Below are 18,155 nucleotides of genomic sequence, written 5' to 3'. Positions count from 1 at the left end.
ATTATTTTCGCACAATCCTTATTTCCCAAGTTGCAAGGTTAGCAGAGCAGCATTTCCTAACTGAGTTGAAATTTACTGTAAAATCAATACGTTTCAGAATTTACAAGTGTGCATTTTCAAATGCATTAAGATTGCGATCAACAAATTTGATAAAGCTCTTTCGCTCTTGAAGGTGTGACTCTTCTAAATCCTATAAATGTCACAAAAAATATCAACAACTATTCATTCTTCTGTGACCCCTTGAAAAAGGGACTTATGTGTACGCAAGAAACATGAATTATGTGAAAAATAGTCTAAACGACATGCAATATGTCCTCTTCTCAAGAAATCCCATAGCTGAGTTAATGTCTTCTTGCTAATGTTTGGTAAGATTTGTTGCAAAATTGCCAAAACTGTTGCTTGCTACAGAAAGAGACACATTTTGGGTGTAATGATGTGGAACTGGCCTGAGGGTAACAGACTGCTGGGTTCACTACAGATCAATGGAAGGCTGTATTCATTACCCCGAGTAAAGTGGGTGGCATCAGGCAATTAACTCCCAAGCCCCTCGCTGCAATAATTGCACAAGATCTGTGGCTGTGTGCCATTCCGAAAGAAGAACATATGAATACCGTAATTCCCAAGTGTGTATTCTCTCTATGTGTATTTCTATTGATCTCCAAGGAGAACACATTTTTACATGTAACTAACTACATGGCAACACTAGCCTAGATACCAACGACTGGCTCAATATTTTCATTTGCTAATTTTGCTCATGATGTCATTAGCAAGTGAAAAGATTGAGCTATTTGGAAAGAAGGACATAAACTCCTGAATACCGTAATTCCCAAGTGTGTATTCTCTCTATGTGCATTTCTATTGATCTCCATGGAGTACACATTTTTACATGTAACTTCATGGCGACACTAGCCTGGGTAGTGGGTACCATCCTCACAACGTCATTAGCAAACGAAAATATTGAGCCAGCAGCAACAATGGAGGATGGTAGGTACCCAGGTTATGGCGGCACATCCAGAGTAAAAAAACATCTCATTCAAAAGAGGCAGCTTCATGTAAAAGCAGATAGGTAAGAGCACAACTTTGCAAACTTTGAAGTCCTTTCTTCATAATCATACATGTACCAAAAAGAACTGACCAATGCTTCATGGCGCTTTCGTTTATTCGTCGAGGGCCAGTAAACTACCGCATCAAACTACCCCAGGGTGGCAAAGATAGCACGGCAGCGGAAAGCGCCTGCTGCCCTGTAGAGCACCCGGCCTGTTACGCCCAGCCTAACAACGATTCAGACTGGATTCCAGGTTAGCAAAGAGATACCTTTCATCACCCAGCTCTACTCATGACACAGCCACTTGAGTATGAAAGGCCTGTAGAACAGCAGCAACACTTCTCCACCACATAACACTACCTACAGTACTGTATTTACAACAATAACTGCACATAACAAACAACTATACACCTGTGACTTTGTTTCCAAAATTACGATAAATTTGCTTGGGCGAGTTGAGGTCTTCTTCAATGAGAAGGTATCAGATCATAATTTGGTAATTGAAGACATACAACAATCGGAATGAATGCAGTTGCAACATTGCTGAAATAACCGGTGTCAGATCAAAGGGGGTTCCAAAAGGACTACCAGTCTAGGTGTGACGAGTCAGTTAAAAGGATGAACTATACATTACAATCATACAATACGTTTTGAAATATTGACACGAGGACATCAGAAATAGGATAGGCCTATATTTCTATGGCTTTGTTATTTCAATATTTCCATTTTGTTGTTTCACCTGACAAAACTAGGACACTGCCTAGACAGGTGCAGGTATGAAGTTATATGCATCCAACTTCCATGCAGATTTGAAGTAATTTGGTTTGACAATCAGGGAGTACACCTCATAGAACACCTGCCAAAAAGGGAACCTTACCAAGGTCACCCCCCCTCCCATCAACAGGTGTACAGGAGCTAATGGCCTTCTCAGGAACATGACCCCAAGGTCATTGGTCAACAAGTTTGTTGGCATATAGACACCTAAAGCCCCCTCCCCCATCCCAAATTCCTACCACCCGTTCTAGGTCATTACAAACCCTGAGTAGTTAATTGTTAACCATCAATAACCTAGAAAACCCAGTTGACTAGCACAACATTTTTCTCGCTCTCTTTGTGTTGCTTTGACTAACAGTTATCACAAAGGTAGACAAGGGCGTTCCTAGCTTCTGCTACGAACCACTGACATATCCAAATACCCTTTGATGAGGTGCAAATTTCAAGTGCAAGGTTAAAACCACATTAGCTGTTTTCCACCTGTCTTGAGCAAAGTTTGCCCAACGAAGGTCTGTATAAAGTACGAAGAAGGTGACAAGGTCTCTTTTGTATAGAACGTTACAGTCCATTGCAATCATCTAATAGCTAATCATAAGACGAAGTTCAGCAAATCTTCCCATCTTGAATGGTCTATTCAAGGTCTTCTCCTTGGCAAGGAAAACATGTTTTTCAACTTGACTCAGCTTTTAACTATCTGTGCTATGCAATACCTGCATTTGTACCTTTGCCGCAGTAGTTATAATAAACTGAAATGGCTGAATATCAACTGTAATGAGTGATACAAACTTACATCTGTTTGTGTTTTACATTTGTTGAGCCTTTTGTGTCAACAGTTCTTAGATACCCAGTCCAATTGTGTGTTAAAACAACACAAATTTGACTGGGTTTCATGAGTCCTTATATGCTGAGCAGCACACTTTATACATTTTACTTCTCTCTCCATTCTTACATGATGACAACAGAAGATAAACATCAGTAAATTGGTTAGGGGAGGGGCTGTCGTTCGCACCCAATACAAACTTCTCACCCTGTTGAGGATAACAGGCACATGTTATATTCTCACCCTTTTCAGCACAGATATTGGAGGGATTCGCACCAAGAAATGAACACCCACCTTGAAATATTTTCCTACAGCAAGAAATATTCAAAGAACCAGCGACTCCCTATCAACAATCTAAGACATTTCTAACCTCCCCGTACATATTTGTGCGTGATATACAAAGTGCTAGATGTGGCATTGCTTGCTTAGACAAAATCAGTCTTGCCTTTAAACACATAACGTTATAGTTGCTTGGGCTATATTATACAGCTCATTATCAATTCTCCTCTGCTCTCATTTTCCTGTACCTTGACAGTAACAATGACAAATTGGAACACTTTTCGAGAGTGCTTTTACTGCTAAAGCCCTATAATTGCTAAAGTTAAGTTTATCAGACACATTTGCAAAGACGGAATGAAATTATGGCCCCTATTATATGCAGATTGTCTCCAAATATGCTACAGGCAGCTGTTCAAATTTATGAATACATCACTAAGATTCATCTCCAAGCAGATGTGCAGAGTTGACTGATTTCTTGGCATCTTTTGGCTCTCTAAATCTGCAATTTTATAAATTAAGCTAGAATTATTTTCTCACTAACAGAAATGAGCAATCACTCATCCTTGCAAGTAATTACTATGGACCTTGACATACAGGGACCTTGGATTTCTAGTAATGCCAATCTCATTTTGATGAACTTTGATCATATGAACAATAGGGTACACAGTCAGAGAGCCGTTTCACCCAATATCTTCCCAATTTCAAACCCTACCTTAGCAAACAACACATTAGAAGAGACTGTCAACGGTTGAACAATTTTCTACACCTCCCTATCAGTTGGTCTAATTTGTAAGAAAATCATGTCAGATAATATTGCATCCTCAAAAGGGGCAGGGAATTTTGATACAGCTTATCTTTGCCGAAGTCTCCGTTAATTGTTTGCTGAGGTGTGTTTGGGCATGCTTTTAACAAACTCTCGTCTTGATTTAAGATTGTGGTGATACCAATGGCTGCCAAGTTTATCAAGGTGTTGAAGCCTTGCAGCTTGTTGCTGTTAGATATACGTAATAGATGGAGCATTTACGTGGTGTTTTCAGTAATTTTCTGCTAGGTAACCTGATGACAGGTATATCTGTTGCTCACCTGTCCCTGTTTAATCATCAACACCTGACTCGTGGCAGTGTCCGGGGTTTTATCAGTGGTTTATCCGGCGTGATTGTCTGGGACACAAGATTTACAAAGCCCCATTAAAACAGCTGAAAAACAGTCCTTACATCCTACAGACTTAGCGTCGACAGGACACACAAAAACGGCAAACAAAGGGCGACACAAAAGCTTTACAGCAGACGAACAATCTTACTCTCATTGTGGACACCCTGTTTGTTTTGAAAATAATACGGAGCCCCGGGTAAAAACATGGCACCGCTTTCAGAGCACCTCTTCACCCGGCTTACCACTATTTCTTACCATAGCTTTTAGTAGCATTGTATCACAGACAGTGTACGAAAAACGTCACAGATTCAAAGAAACAATTTTACCTCGTAGGGGAAAGGACAAGAGCGACGTTTCAGCACGCTCTCCCTGTCCATGCCTTCTGCTAACAGGTCTTTCGCCATGTCCGTCTACAACTTCTGTCTGAGAGCGCTCACGCGTACCACCGTTGCTTAGGCAATGCTCGCCCGCCCGGCAGATATGTTGGGAGGCGTTGACTGACGAACGAACGAGAGATCCTTGAAAAGTGCTCAGGAACGGGAGGGAAACCAGGCTGTACAGGAAGCCTTTGTACCCAAGTACTGAGGTGAATAAACATTGCAAGGCTACCCGCTTTGCATAATCAAATGGTGGGCATTTGCATTTGTATACGTGGGGGGAGGGCATGTTGGACATATTTGCAATACATTCAATCAAAGGTACAAGGTACAGAATGTAATTAATTTTGCCGTCTACAAAAATGGAAAAAAGGTAGGACTAAAAGCGGGGTATTGGAAACGTGAGTTTCATTCCATTGTTATATGCGTAGTAGTTTGCACACCCCTTGCACAATGGAATGGTCCATTTGTATGCCAGCCAAATGTTAGGCTCATGAAAAAGTCTTCAAGTCATCGCGAATCACAATGGGTGTGAAAACAATAGGGCGGCGTGGGGCCAAGCTGTTACATCGTGCCTAATTATGCGGGGCATTACAGTGGAGCTAATTTTGGCACAACAACAAGAACCATAGAATCTCCTAGCCTGGGTGCCATTCGATTATTTCCTTGGCAATGATACTTGAGCCCCGGTAGTAATCTGATGGTACCCAGGCTAAGAACCTCCTTGCTCTATTTGACATGTATAGCTAATTTTAGCCCAGCAACAAGGAACACCTTTTACAGGGAATAACATGAAACCTCCTTGCTTTATTTGACAGTAGGCCAAAAATTGAATGAGTGTATTTTTTTCTAACTTGAACTTCTAAGAAGTGCTCCTACGATTTCATACCTTTGTTGTTGGTGATCAAGGTTTTAATAGCCCTTGCTACTCACTGGCTTAAGATTATAGAATTTTCTATCCTGATCTAGCTGGTAATGCACAAGAAACTACAAAGGCCAGTTCAAACTTCCACCAGACCGGATCAACCTTGTTGCCAAAAATAAGACCAAGAAAAAGTTTTAAAAGCATATGAAAGTTTGCCTTTTATCACATCACTTAAAGGTACTTTATAACACAGCCATGATGCACCATTAGTCTGTACCATTTCTCTCTCATATCTAATCCTAGCAAGGACTTCAATACAACATCCTTTGCGTAATCTCACATCCAAGACACACGTCTGGTAGAACAACTACAGCCCTATCTTCAGGTGAGCCATCCAGTGCCAGCTATAATCCTGTAACAGATGACCGGCCCTACAGGTGTAATGTTGCCGCCATAAGCCCAGGTATTTGCCTGGTCCATAAAGGCTGACATTCAATCCACTTAGCCCGCGATATCGGGCAGAACGCGGATCAATACGCAAACCCACAGGCATGCCCGGAACTCAAAAGGGCTCCACTTGATATGGTGGAACTGTAGATTCCTGCGGTCTAAAATGATGGAATATTGTTGAGATAAACTTCACAGTTGCTCGAATTCTAGCAGTACTGATGATAAAGTGAGTGGACAGAACTTTTCCTGTGTTTATATCTGCAGAATTGCCTGATTACTGAGAATATAAGAATGCTGTTTGTTTTCTTTAAACGTCAAAGGACAGGCACTGTCTGAAAACAAAACTTTGCGAATTTAACTGATTATTTTCAATCTGTCAACTTTACAACAAGTTGCCATCTTAAGCATTTGCAGCAAAAATGATAGCAACCTTTCTTCAAAGGTGAGCCAAAAAGCAACCTGAAACAATGTGCAACTGTTTACCATGAATCTCTGTAGACCAAAAAAAAAGCCGCTGACACAGGAAAATGTCACCTCAATCCTCGCTCAGGTCACACCACCATGACCAAGGTATGTGCAGAACTTATACTACCTTACAGAAGGAAATCCCTAAGGTGTACAACTCTTCCTTTGTTATTGTAAGAAACACCTCTGCGAAAACAGTATAGTGCTTCAACACAAACCACCATACAGAAGTGTATGCTTTGTTTTAACATAATTCCTTGAAGCATTTCATCAATTTAAAGTCATATTCAAAATCAGATTTAACCAGTGTGTTGAATGATGTAATAATTGAAACATTCTTGAACGCACAAGGGAAAATTGTCCTTTACTTTGGAGTTTGGCCAATCAAACTATTACAAACAGGTGTTGCCAGTCAAAGCTGTGAACCACTCCAACAAAAACAAGATCTCTGTATGTTCTGGCAGTTTTACAATGCATCATATTATCATTTCACCAGAAGAATAACATTGGAAGATATGGGTTCTTGTATGGGTTTCAAAAAAAAAATATAGATAAAAAATTCTAATGGAGAAAAAGAATCTTATGAAGGAACACAATCACTTTATTCATAATTGGGATGCTCATTTCTAATTTCTCAGAAATGTCAGAAATATATTTGGCTATGACGTTACTTCCAGCTCAGCTGTTCTTTGGAATTCACACGTTTTTTCCCATCTAAAGACATCTTGAAAGCCCCTTTAAGTCCCTCACTCTGTGGACACTGAAGAATGTAGCACAACAAAATGTCTGACAAATCTTTTCCCTCCCCCTTCTGAGAAAACCTTGGTCAACATTTGCATGCAAATATGGATAAGGCTATAAACGGACTCCTTTGTCAGGCAGGAATGTCATTGAGAGTTTGGCTATGACATAATTCAAATAACCATCGCATAAGTTGTGGATTCTCAAATACATGTTGTAAAGCAAGGCTATAATTCATAGGCAAGAAAATATATAATGAAAAGAAACATTGCATAAACAAACAGTAAACTGTAAATGATAATAACACATTTGTGAAAGATACAAAATAAAAATAAAAAACTTAGCAAAAACCTTCTAGCTATACATGTACGTCTAGATGGAAGGCTTACTAGAATTAATATATCAACCAGCACATGCCATTTGATGTTTTTACCAAACTGTAATAATGTAATATTCCTGCTCCCCTGCAATAATTTCAAACGTTCCCTGACTAAAATGCCAACATGTCAAAGGGAATACCAGCGAATCAATGAGCAGCCCTGGTGAGAAAATAGCTTTCCAAATGGATTAGATATAACAAGGTGGAAAATATGTCCGCATGAAATATCAATCAGAATATGGTGGAATGAGATTAGGGTTCTGCTCTGTAGTTTATTGCGATTGATGGGGAAGCAAATTGGACGGCTGAAACATATCGGTGGAACTTTACCTTGTAATAAATCGTGGCCCGTGTGGCAAATGGAGAAAAATGCTCCCAATAATAGCATACACTTTCATGGGCAATTGCTCCAGTAGTGTTTTCATGCTTGTGCAACTACTGCTGTGTGAGCTGCCTGGTATATTTCCTATTCATAACGAGATGGACTAAGATTTATGATCGTTTGAAGGGATAGGAATAAGGGAGTAGAAATAATGGATTACAACATGCTACGAAAGCTCCAGAAGAAATTGGGAAAAAATGACTCAAAAGAAATACTAACAGGATTGAAATCTTACTGGCAACTTTTTTTGTAAAAGTTCACATACTGTGAAGGGCACCTATATCTGAGTAGATGTATTTCAGCAATGTTTCTTGCTTGAAAAACTATGTCAAAGAGCACCTTTATACTATTTCGTTGAAAAAATAGTGAAGAAGATTTTGAAAACATAACTACTGACTAATTTGTAACCATTTACAAAGGGAAATCTCTTCCGTCCTAAACAGATAAAACACTACATACAGCATTTGTACCATATCTAGGATGTTCTTTGTTCAATATTGAAATTTAGTCAAACCCTACAAAAATCATTGCAAGCCAGCTAAGTCAGCTGTCAAAACTCTGACCTTTTCCATCAAATCTGACCTGCAAATAATCCTTAACATGAAATCCTGTGGACCAATTTCCACTGATAAATCCTAACTGAATCCACCATGTCCAAATCAAACACAGACTTAATCATAGAAAATCTCTAACTGATCTCTTAAATTCATGCCTCCAAAATCTCTTCCATATTGGACATGCCTCAAGCGAACATAAACAAAGCTGGGATTTGGTGCAAACAAATTTCAGGCTTCTGCCTAACAAAAGAAGTGTGTGGCTAATCTGTGTGAATACAAATAGATAGCTGACTGGCATTGATTTGTGTACAGTCTCCAGGATGCTTTTGTTGAACGATTTTGAAATGAAAGTTAGGGACGAGCATAAGCCCATGTTTTCAAATTTCCTGTCAAAAAGGGATTCTCTTTTGAATTAGAACAATTATCAATAGTATTTCTAATAACTATTTGCACCAATTTTTATATCAGCAAAGATGGCTGATAAGAAATTCAAGGACAAAGCGTCCTTGATCCTCAGTGATCAGCGCCACACTTGCTGCAGTACTGCTGAATTTTCAGTAGGAGGAGCTACTGCAACAGTTGTGCAGCTGTAGTTATGACAAGTACTGGGGTTGTCTAAAATCCAACTTTACATTATCATCACATGTATAAATACACATGGAAGATTTCAAACAAAGAATATCATTTTGCAGTCATCAATATAACGGATCAATTTCAGTTTCTCCTCGTGTCCGCAAAAATCTTAGCATAATCTCAACATATACTGATTTGGGCAATGTTCTCACCAGCATGAAATTCCCTTGGAATTCTCACATTCCATATGGAAAAACTCCAATGGGAATACACAGAATTTATGCTAAGGGCAAAGACATCGTTGGCATTGACTTCAAATTGACTGGAATAAATCTGAACGGACAATAGGGAATACTTTATCATTAGAAAATCTCACTGTTTTGCACTGGAACAAAGGAAATCCATCCAGTCCCTCTAGTCTTCATGACTTGTTCATTAAGCAATTTGCAAGCCTACATTTGTGCAAATCCCTCCGTAATGCCATGTTATGCTGTCCAATCAAACAAATTAGCCCCGAGCAGCACGCAGGGAACTGCTAAAGGAACTTGATTAGGGCTGATTTTACCCTGCAAATCTCCCAGATTTCCTGCACTGGACACTGAAAATAACATCTCATCAGCTACAAATCACTGGCCAACATAGCTTATCTCCAAGCAGATGTGGAAAGGAAAAATTTAAACATTTCTCAAACTCCCTGTTCTGTGGAGCACTGTGTCCGTTTTTGCTCATTGCTCCGCGGAACCAGGAGATTGAGAAACACTACGATTTTGCCTTACTACATCTGCTTGGAGATTATCCATAACTTGGTATCAATCCCTATTTTAGCTCTAGTCCGTTAGCCTTACCAACTAGTGACTGTTGGAGCCAACTGGAGCTAAAATAGGTATGGAAACCAGGCTATTGTTTCTATTGCTTTTGATTGATTGATTTGCCTACTTACCAACAGTGAAGATTCGTTAATTTGTATTGTTCCAATAATTAACAAAACACAATTTCCTTTTCTCATCATTTGTCCGAGAAAAAAATATTTTTCAGTTAAACCATTTCACAAATGAACAAACCATCAAATGACTGAATGTATAAACTTTCCCTTTGTTTAGGTTACAACATTTACAGCATGCACGCTGAACTGAATTGGTGTAGCCTATTGTCCTATCTCTGTAGCTGACTCAGTTAGCATACTATTCACTCGTTATGGCCAATTTCTACTGTTTTTTAGAGGCTATAGCCTGGCGGCGTCCTGAGTGAATAGATCCACCAGACCAAGTACTTCCTGATGAACTCCTTAAAACGCCTCTTTAAGTTTACCCTTCAGGTGGGAGAAGAAGAATTCTTGGAGTCGCGACCTTCCCAGTTGTGTCAACAGCACGGCTCAAGGCACAGACTCCAGACAACCATCCTTCCAAATCCTACAGCTAACACTTCCATTAGAGATGTCTGAATGTCTTAGCCAAACAGTCAAGGAATAAATCTTGTATCATCGCATATTTTCTGAAATACTAGTCCAAGGTTATACAAGTTCAACGTCAAGGGGTCGTAGCCAGACATGGCCTCAAGAACAAGGGTCAGGGGTCACCTATGTCTTAAGGGCATGGAGGAAGCACCTGTTTATTCTCCACTGTCTTGAAGTAAACGGTGTCTTAAACAAAGCCTACTTAGTACCCTGTTTGCTTTATAGTAATACATTTGTATCATATGTCTATAACAGGAAAGGATGGACGTTATACAATATAGAAGGATTCGACTTCAGCACAACACATTACAATTGTGTACAAGATCTCAAACAAGTGCAAATTAACAAATTGAAGTTTACAAAACACAAGAGATGAACCGGAGAGGATTGTGGGGCCGTGGGAAACTGTCTGGTCAATCTTTTTCCCAGGAAAATCATTTGTGGAATCTTTTTTCCTGCCAAAGTGTCATTATGATTTTCACTTCTCAACTCCTTACACTATTATTTTTTAACATCCTCTCACTTGTTATATCTAATCCTTCCATTGTTACACATTGACAACAATCTAATATGAACAAATTAAAGGGTAGACAACATATCAGACAAGTAGAAAGGTCGTCATAACCTCAGGCGCCGATAGCTTCAATCATATTGATTATTTTCCCCAGCCAGACTGTATGTAGACAGGACTAGCTTCAGAGACGACAACATTTCCAAACATTAATCTGAAACTGAGAACAAGGCATCTCCACTCTCGTGCGCATTTCCCAAAATTGCTGAGGTTAGTACTTTAAAGGCAAACAATTTCCATTTATCTTCTGAAACACTATGACGGATACAGCACGGAGCTGCCTCAAGTGGATACAATTTCCGAGAAAGAAATTTTCAGAAAATGTGTCTTCAGAGGAGCGTTGTCTGACCAGGCCGCCCGCCCGTCGCCATCTAACACTCAGACATACCGTCTGACGACCACTCATGGGGGTGACTGAGGTGTTATTACTGGCCCCGGGCAGGTAAAGATACTTCAACCCTTCCCAAACTGCTCGGAAAATGGAGCAAATGGATATCATCACCATTCAACACTGCCGGGTGATATGGTAGACAGAGCAGTTCCGAAGTTTTAGTGGCAAACTTTATTACATTTTTTCCCCTCTGTGAACTAGATTTAGTATTTTGTCAGTATCAAGAGAGAATGCCTTCCCACAGAATAACATATTGTCCACCAAACTGCTTGGAAAACAAAAAAATGGATGCCATCACCATTCAGAGTCAGACTTGCCAGGTGATGTACTAGACACTTAGTGGCAAACTTTCCAACATTTTTCTGTATATCAGTTTTTCAGACTGTCTTCCCACTAAATAATAAATTGTCCACCAAATATATCATACACCAGATGCATCAACTACTGTACCATATACAAAATGCCCAACATGTCCCTGCATCTCCAACCTTTTGCAACATTAAATTTGATCCATGAGCGTGATTTGTCCTGCTTTTCAGACTCGCTGTCTCTGAGGTAGAACAACTAAATCCGTAAATGACTTTATGAAAGCCAACATCGCCCAGTTACAGTGAACGTCGTTTTTCACTTCCCACATAAAACTTCCTGCAATCTTTTTCAGATGCCTACAAATGTAACAAATCTATCAACAGCTTTTAATTCACAGTAAAACTCAATGATTCACAAGATTTTGCACCTGCAATATTCCTAACTTTTGTAATCAAATCTGAATCTCTGCAATTAATCTATACCTCCACCTTCCTTCCTTTAATGACAGACAGTATAAAACACTAATGGCAATAAGAAACAAAAGACTTGCACTAATGAATAAGGCAACTTCTCAACAGTTTACACTTACACAGTTCTGTTACTGAGACCATTTCAGTAACACCTGTATCAGCAACCACTTATCAAGCCATCTAGTTCAAGATCAAGAGCTTTAGAAGCAGAAACCTGATCGGTGTGTTACATACAAGATATCATTTTGACCTTGAATGCTATGGCAAAGCTGTTTTGTATAAAGTGCACCAAATATATCCCAGATAGAAATGGAGTCAAAACATGCTAATTCAAAGTTATTGTCTTTGGTAATTCCCCATGTCTGATAACTTTGAAGTCTGCAGAAATTTCTTGCTTGTGGCAAATAAATTTAAGTTCTTTCCATATCTTTTACTAATGGCAGTAAAAAAATATGTTGTCCCCAAAAAAGGTGACTGGATGCAAAAATGGTTAGCTCACTGCAATACTTTCTCTTGTAGATGATTTCAGATTAATTCTGTCCTGTTTCACGGTCGTCTTTCAACAAAGTCCTGTGGATGTTGAAAAGAGCCATCACCTAAAATGTTGACAATTTCACAGCTCATATTTTGCCTGAAACTGAAACCTTGTTACATCACAGATTCTGAAGTTCTCCTTGACAATCCTTGACAAAATTGAGAGGCCTTGGTAAACATTGCCATCACCATCTCCAAACATCTTCCATAAATTGAAAATCTGGTAAGAGACTACCTCAAGAAAAATTGTCACATCTCACTTACCACCATTTGTGGGTCCCGCCTTGTGAGAAGTTCTTGTACGTGCGACTTTCCCTCTGCCATTGTCACACCAAGATATTACAAACTCTCACAGACAATTTGCACTACAGTCACTCAAGGTATCCACCCAGGAAAAGACGTTAAAATCTGCCAAAATCCAAAACCTTATGCGGTAAAATAATAGCTATCTTGGATGTTCACAAACCCAAGAAGACAAAACTACAAAACAAGACGCCACTGATTCTCTAACTCCCACCGCTGAATAATATATAGATAGATAATGTACCACAGTACCTGGATAGAGCCCTTCCACTGGTCGCCGATGCAGATAAAGGACTTGGGGACCGCCGAGACCAATGAAAGACTGTCATCCTCGATAATATGCAAATGAGGTGACCTAACCAATCTCGCCAAATTGTCGTAACTGATGGAATGAATCAACGAGACAGCAAATTAACGAAGTTTCCTACGTCATTCTCGACATCATGTTCATTATAAATCTTGTTAGTAGAGCATAAGATGCAATAAATCGCTTTCGGCGGATTGGAGCCTATAGAAAATTCTAACATAAGTGGATTTTCAATGAGAATCATTAAGGACTGTCTCAACAGAAGATTTCAAAACATGATCCTCAAATAGAACTAACAGAATCAACTTGAGGAGGAATTCTGACACTTGCAAAGCCAAAATTTGATTTGGAAGGATTTCTGAGATTAGACGGTTGACTGATGACACCTTTTCTTGGAATAAAAATGGACGACCAATCTTTAGGGACTGAAGCAATCTCGGAGAGTGCATCCAACAATTCAATTAGATCCAAAAGTCACTAAATCAGGCAGGGCAGAAGCTACAAGGGCAATTCCCCAGCCAGTGAAATATTCCCAGTACGTTCATTTAGCTCCAATTAGCAGCTACAAGACTGGGAATGGAATATTTATCTGACTGTTGATGAGGGAAAAAGAAACACGAAAGAACATTAACTCAACCTAACAGCTGGAAAACAAATTACATCACTTGTTTCATTAAGCAAAGACAAAGGGAGAGCCACGACCTTGGAGTGGCTGCTGTGATTTTCCAGGCAATTTAATGCTGACAAACGACACGACTAATCTAACAACCAAACAGACCCCAGATTTGTAGTGTTACAGAACTTCCAAATGCCAAATTTGAAAGTTCCCACAAAATAAATTCAACTCCTTGGCTGCTACATCCATCAAGTTTAGTATTCCTTTATGGCCTTGGGAGCATATTGCTTGAGCCACCTATTTGGACTTGAATGTAAGATTTTCACACTGTCCAGATTACCAGAAAGGGAAGAATGAACAGCAGAAACAAATGTCTCCTCCTGGCTTACACTAAACACTCCTAACGGGCCAGTCACTCCGCAAGGAGCTAACAAGTCATACACACGCTGAGACAATTCAATTAAAAATGGCAACCCTTGCCCTCGCACGGCCCTGGGACCTTACAACTTGGTTTATAAGATTTACTTCTGGAAGAAACAAGTCTTCTGAGGCTGACAGGTGCGAGACTTGGGTGGGAGAGTTTGGATTAAAAGCTTCTGTGGAAGAGATTTCCCACGTCTGTTTTAAAGCTACCTGAAAGGCAAGGTCGCTCTAAATCACCTGAAATGGCTTAGCAGTGGACAGATGGATATAAACAATTTGCTTCAACTCCTCTACACACTTGCAGAAAGCAGTTTTCAAAGAGTTTACTAAAAAAAATGGGGAACCCTTCAATGCAAAAACAATTTACCAAACCATCGCTGGTAATATTATAAAAAAGAGTAGCAAGAGGCTTTACAGTTAGGTTGGTGGTAAATGCAATGCTTGAATGTTTTCACCCAAAAAATTAGAACCTGTCCTCCCACCAGTCATGAAACCTTTTTATTTTTGACCTTGGCAAATTCAAACATTGCCCTTGACTAGAAAATTGCCAATTTGTCACACTTTCTTTTTTGGCCTTGTCATGCTTAGAGAGACAGCAGAGTGAATAGAAGCCATAGAGTCTCATACTGGAGGCATGTCATTCAACATCCAATCCAATCAAAACCCCATCCCACAGACACTAATGCAATCAATGGAGAATAATAACTCCACATGAATGAACAGCGCTACAGTGACCTTCCCATGAAATATCAGCAGAGAAACGTTATGATGTACTGCTTGTATTACGAGGTATGCAGTATCCTATTTGGCACTAATCCATAGTTTTAATCCCACATCCAATGTCATTTTCACTGGTCACCGGGTCCATAGTTCGTGTGAAGACATATTGGTCTACTGGTGCAGTATGTCAAACTTAGCTGCAGGAGTTCTTCCATGACGGTCAAACTGCGATAAAGTTTCCTACATTAATGTTCATAACTTTGAGAAGTTTTCAACCAATAGCAGCAGCAGATATCTGTTATGTCTTCTGCATAGAGCTACAGGCTTAAACAAAGAGCTACAGGCTTGAACGAAAGACAACCTATGGTACTTTCAGTAACTTTTAGCTAAAATATCCTAACAGTGTTCGATTACTTTCAATTACTGGAACTTTCACATCCAGGTAGACCAAAAATAAAGCCTGCGAGAATGATTTTGGCTTACTGCATTGTATCCTTTCTTCCACAGGCATGAATTTTTGATGTTTTGGCATATCAATGTCCTAAATCTGGATGCATAAACAGTATTATAGACGAAAACTTACTTAGTTATGGGCAGATACCATATGGATCCGCAAGATATCATCAACATTATGGTTTATCCTCAATACAAAAGTCCAGTAAACTCCATTACTCTAACTTTCCTCTATTAGTCTAGAAAAGCAATTATGATGTACACTTCCGCTGTTTCTACATCAACCTCTCCATTGGTATGCAACAAACACTTTAATGGCTTCCTTAATAAGCTATACAGAAGAGATGGGATGATTTGGGAACAGGCCATCAGGGTTGGAGACATCGTTCCGGCGATGCAGCCAGACTGGCGTCTGCAAACAGATACCTTCTGAACCGCCCTGATGAAATCTGGAGACCGATAATCCATGGCTTGTGGCTACGTAAGTGGCATTTGGCTCAGGTCACATATGGGTCATACTGTAGCTTCTTTACGATAGGTTCCCCCCCTTCTTACATAAGAGACTGGCAGTCTACCTGTAAATGAAACTGATCAAGTACAAACTGATCAAGTACAAACCAAGATAGTAAAAAGTATGGCCCCTTTCAATCTTGTCAATTAACTGTGTTATCCCCTTTCAAGTCCTTCCACAGGAAGAGGGCTTCAACACAGTGTCTTCTATATATGTTACTCCACTCCTACTCTCAACACTAGCAAATCTCTAAATACCACCACCATGAATTCCATTCCCCTGTCAGCACTGCCAGAATACATTCCGAGCACGGATCAGACTTACCTGTTACTTGCAGACTCAGACAGCCCAACCCTAACCCCAAGGTTATTTAACAAGAAATCAAACATCTCATACCTCAGAGTTTTAGTTAATTTCTTCCTGTATTCATTTGAAGAATGAAATATGCATTTTTTGTCAGCTTGCAGGCCAAATATTGGACCCAGGCCAAACCAACTTCTGATCCTGCCAGTCTCTAGTTACACCATCTTCCTCTTCACATCCTGTCACTCCACAACATTAGAATAACTACGGACACACACCAACACAAACAAACAAACACAAAGACAAAGAATGACTTACATTAGTGGTGAGTTGAGTGGACAGAGTGGCGACCTTCTCCTGAGACTGGTCCAGTTCTCGTCGCAGCTTCCGGATCTGCAGCAAACAACAGGACGTCTCTCACATGTTAGATATATAAGAACTACATTGTACATATTAATAGAAATCATAATGACAAAGTTCAAAGTTTCGAGTTTTAGGGGCTCCAAAGTCAAGTTTTAGCCCACCATGTCACAGATTGTAGATATTCAACAGGCTTTACAGAATATCTACAATTTTTATGATGGCAAATCCATAAAACTGGCCTTGGAAACTCCATATGTTGTAAAACCTACTTGAAATTGGCAAGTAGAAACTGGATGAGACTGCTTTTAACCATTGAAACATACATTCAACAAAGCTTCATTCAGCAACTGTCAATTGTTGCACTGAGTGAGTATATGGTACACATATTATCTGCATCTTAACCTTCTCCCGGCTGTATTTATTTCATCTTTTTTGGCATACATTAGCAAGGAGAGGGTTAATTCATAGCAATCTAAATCATAACACCAAAGTTCTTCACAATAAAGTCAATCCACAATCACAGATAAAATACATTCATAGAAATGGCAAGTTTTATTGTGGTTATAAACACAAACTGATATGTGTATTAGCATCATGGGCATACACTGCTACGTGGTCTAGTCAAATAAAGAGGCATGTTGCAAAAGCCGTTATTAGTAGCATCAAAATGCAAAAAGCAGGCAGCAACAAAAGAAGTGCACCCCACCAGCATAACCTACATCTAGTCATTATTTTGGTAGACATTTTAAACCTGGGATGTGTAAAAATGAGGAGGTAAAATGACGGCCTTCCACCAGTGAACCAGTGCAAACGAAAAACTGCAAGTTATTATAATGATTATTGTTATTAATTCTGGTAAATAAATTGGTCATGCTGAGGCAAGGTGAAGTTCTTTACCATGTAGGGGCCTCTTACAGTCTGAATCTGAAAATACAACCAACAATAATTGGGATTAGGGATTCCACCTGCCAATGAACTGTCAATCAAACTTACTACACAACAGGTGGTTCATGACCTTCGCCTGTCAATCACTGGTCTTCTGGGATGTGATTGGTTAAGGCGGTTTAGGGCTTTTAATTACTGTACATACCAACCATAACACATTAGAGTTGGACTCTTGCTCTAGTTCAGAGATGAAGTCAAGGGCTTCATCTATTTATCTGTCAAGTTTTGGTCACCTGGTTTGTGATTGATTGATGTAGATTTGGGGTCTATCAGTGAAACAAACTTTATTTTCAAGATGGAGCATGACTACCGGTATTTCTAACAGCTCCTCTGTGGAGATTAGCAGATTCACTTTTAAAACATTGCCTCAGTGAAAATGTAACAATTTTCATGTTTAAGGAAAATTCTAAATCTAAGATGAAAATGTGCAGATGAAAAATTTTGACATGACTTTGACTTTATTTGAGATGAAAAAGCACTACCGGTTTGGCAATGCACTGTCATATGCTGATGTTGGAAAATTTACTCTTGCACTGCTGCATTCTAACACTTTCTACATAAGACTTCCATTGCTCCTAATGTATGCGCAAAGCAACAATCAATGGCAAGTTTTTGAATGGTTCC

At 39.5% G+C, this 18,155-nt stretch overlaps 1 protein-coding gene across 6 annotated transcripts in view; it reads right to left on the bottom strand.

The window, feature by feature from the left end:
* The window catches only part of LOC136421714 (neuron navigator 2-like), a 220,101-nt gene that overhangs the window by 25,888 nt on the left and 176,058 nt on the right, over window positions 1-18,155 (bottom strand). For 5 of the 6 annotated variants that reach the window (XM_066409211.1, XM_066409207.1, XM_066409208.1 and 2 more), the window contains 2 exons: window positions 17,484-17,510; window positions 16,542-16,616 (listed from right to left, as the gene is read on the bottom strand). In XM_066409211.1, coding sequence (XP_066265308.1) covers window positions 16,542-16,616; window positions 17,484-17,510 — 102 coding nt within the window. The remainder of the gene's footprint in view (window positions 1-16,541; window positions 16,617-17,483; window positions 17,511-18,155) is intronic. The other variant, XM_066409212.1, reaches the window with a different exon arrangement.

This window comes from Branchiostoma lanceolatum, chromosome 16 (genome assembly GCF_035083965.1).
Source record: "Branchiostoma lanceolatum isolate klBraLanc5 chromosome 16, klBraLanc5.hap2, whole genome shotgun sequence".
NCBI classification, from domain to species: domain Eukaryota; kingdom Metazoa; phylum Chordata; class Leptocardii; order Amphioxiformes; family Branchiostomatidae; genus Branchiostoma; species Branchiostoma lanceolatum.
This window is presented reverse-complemented; position numbering and strand designations above follow the sequence as displayed.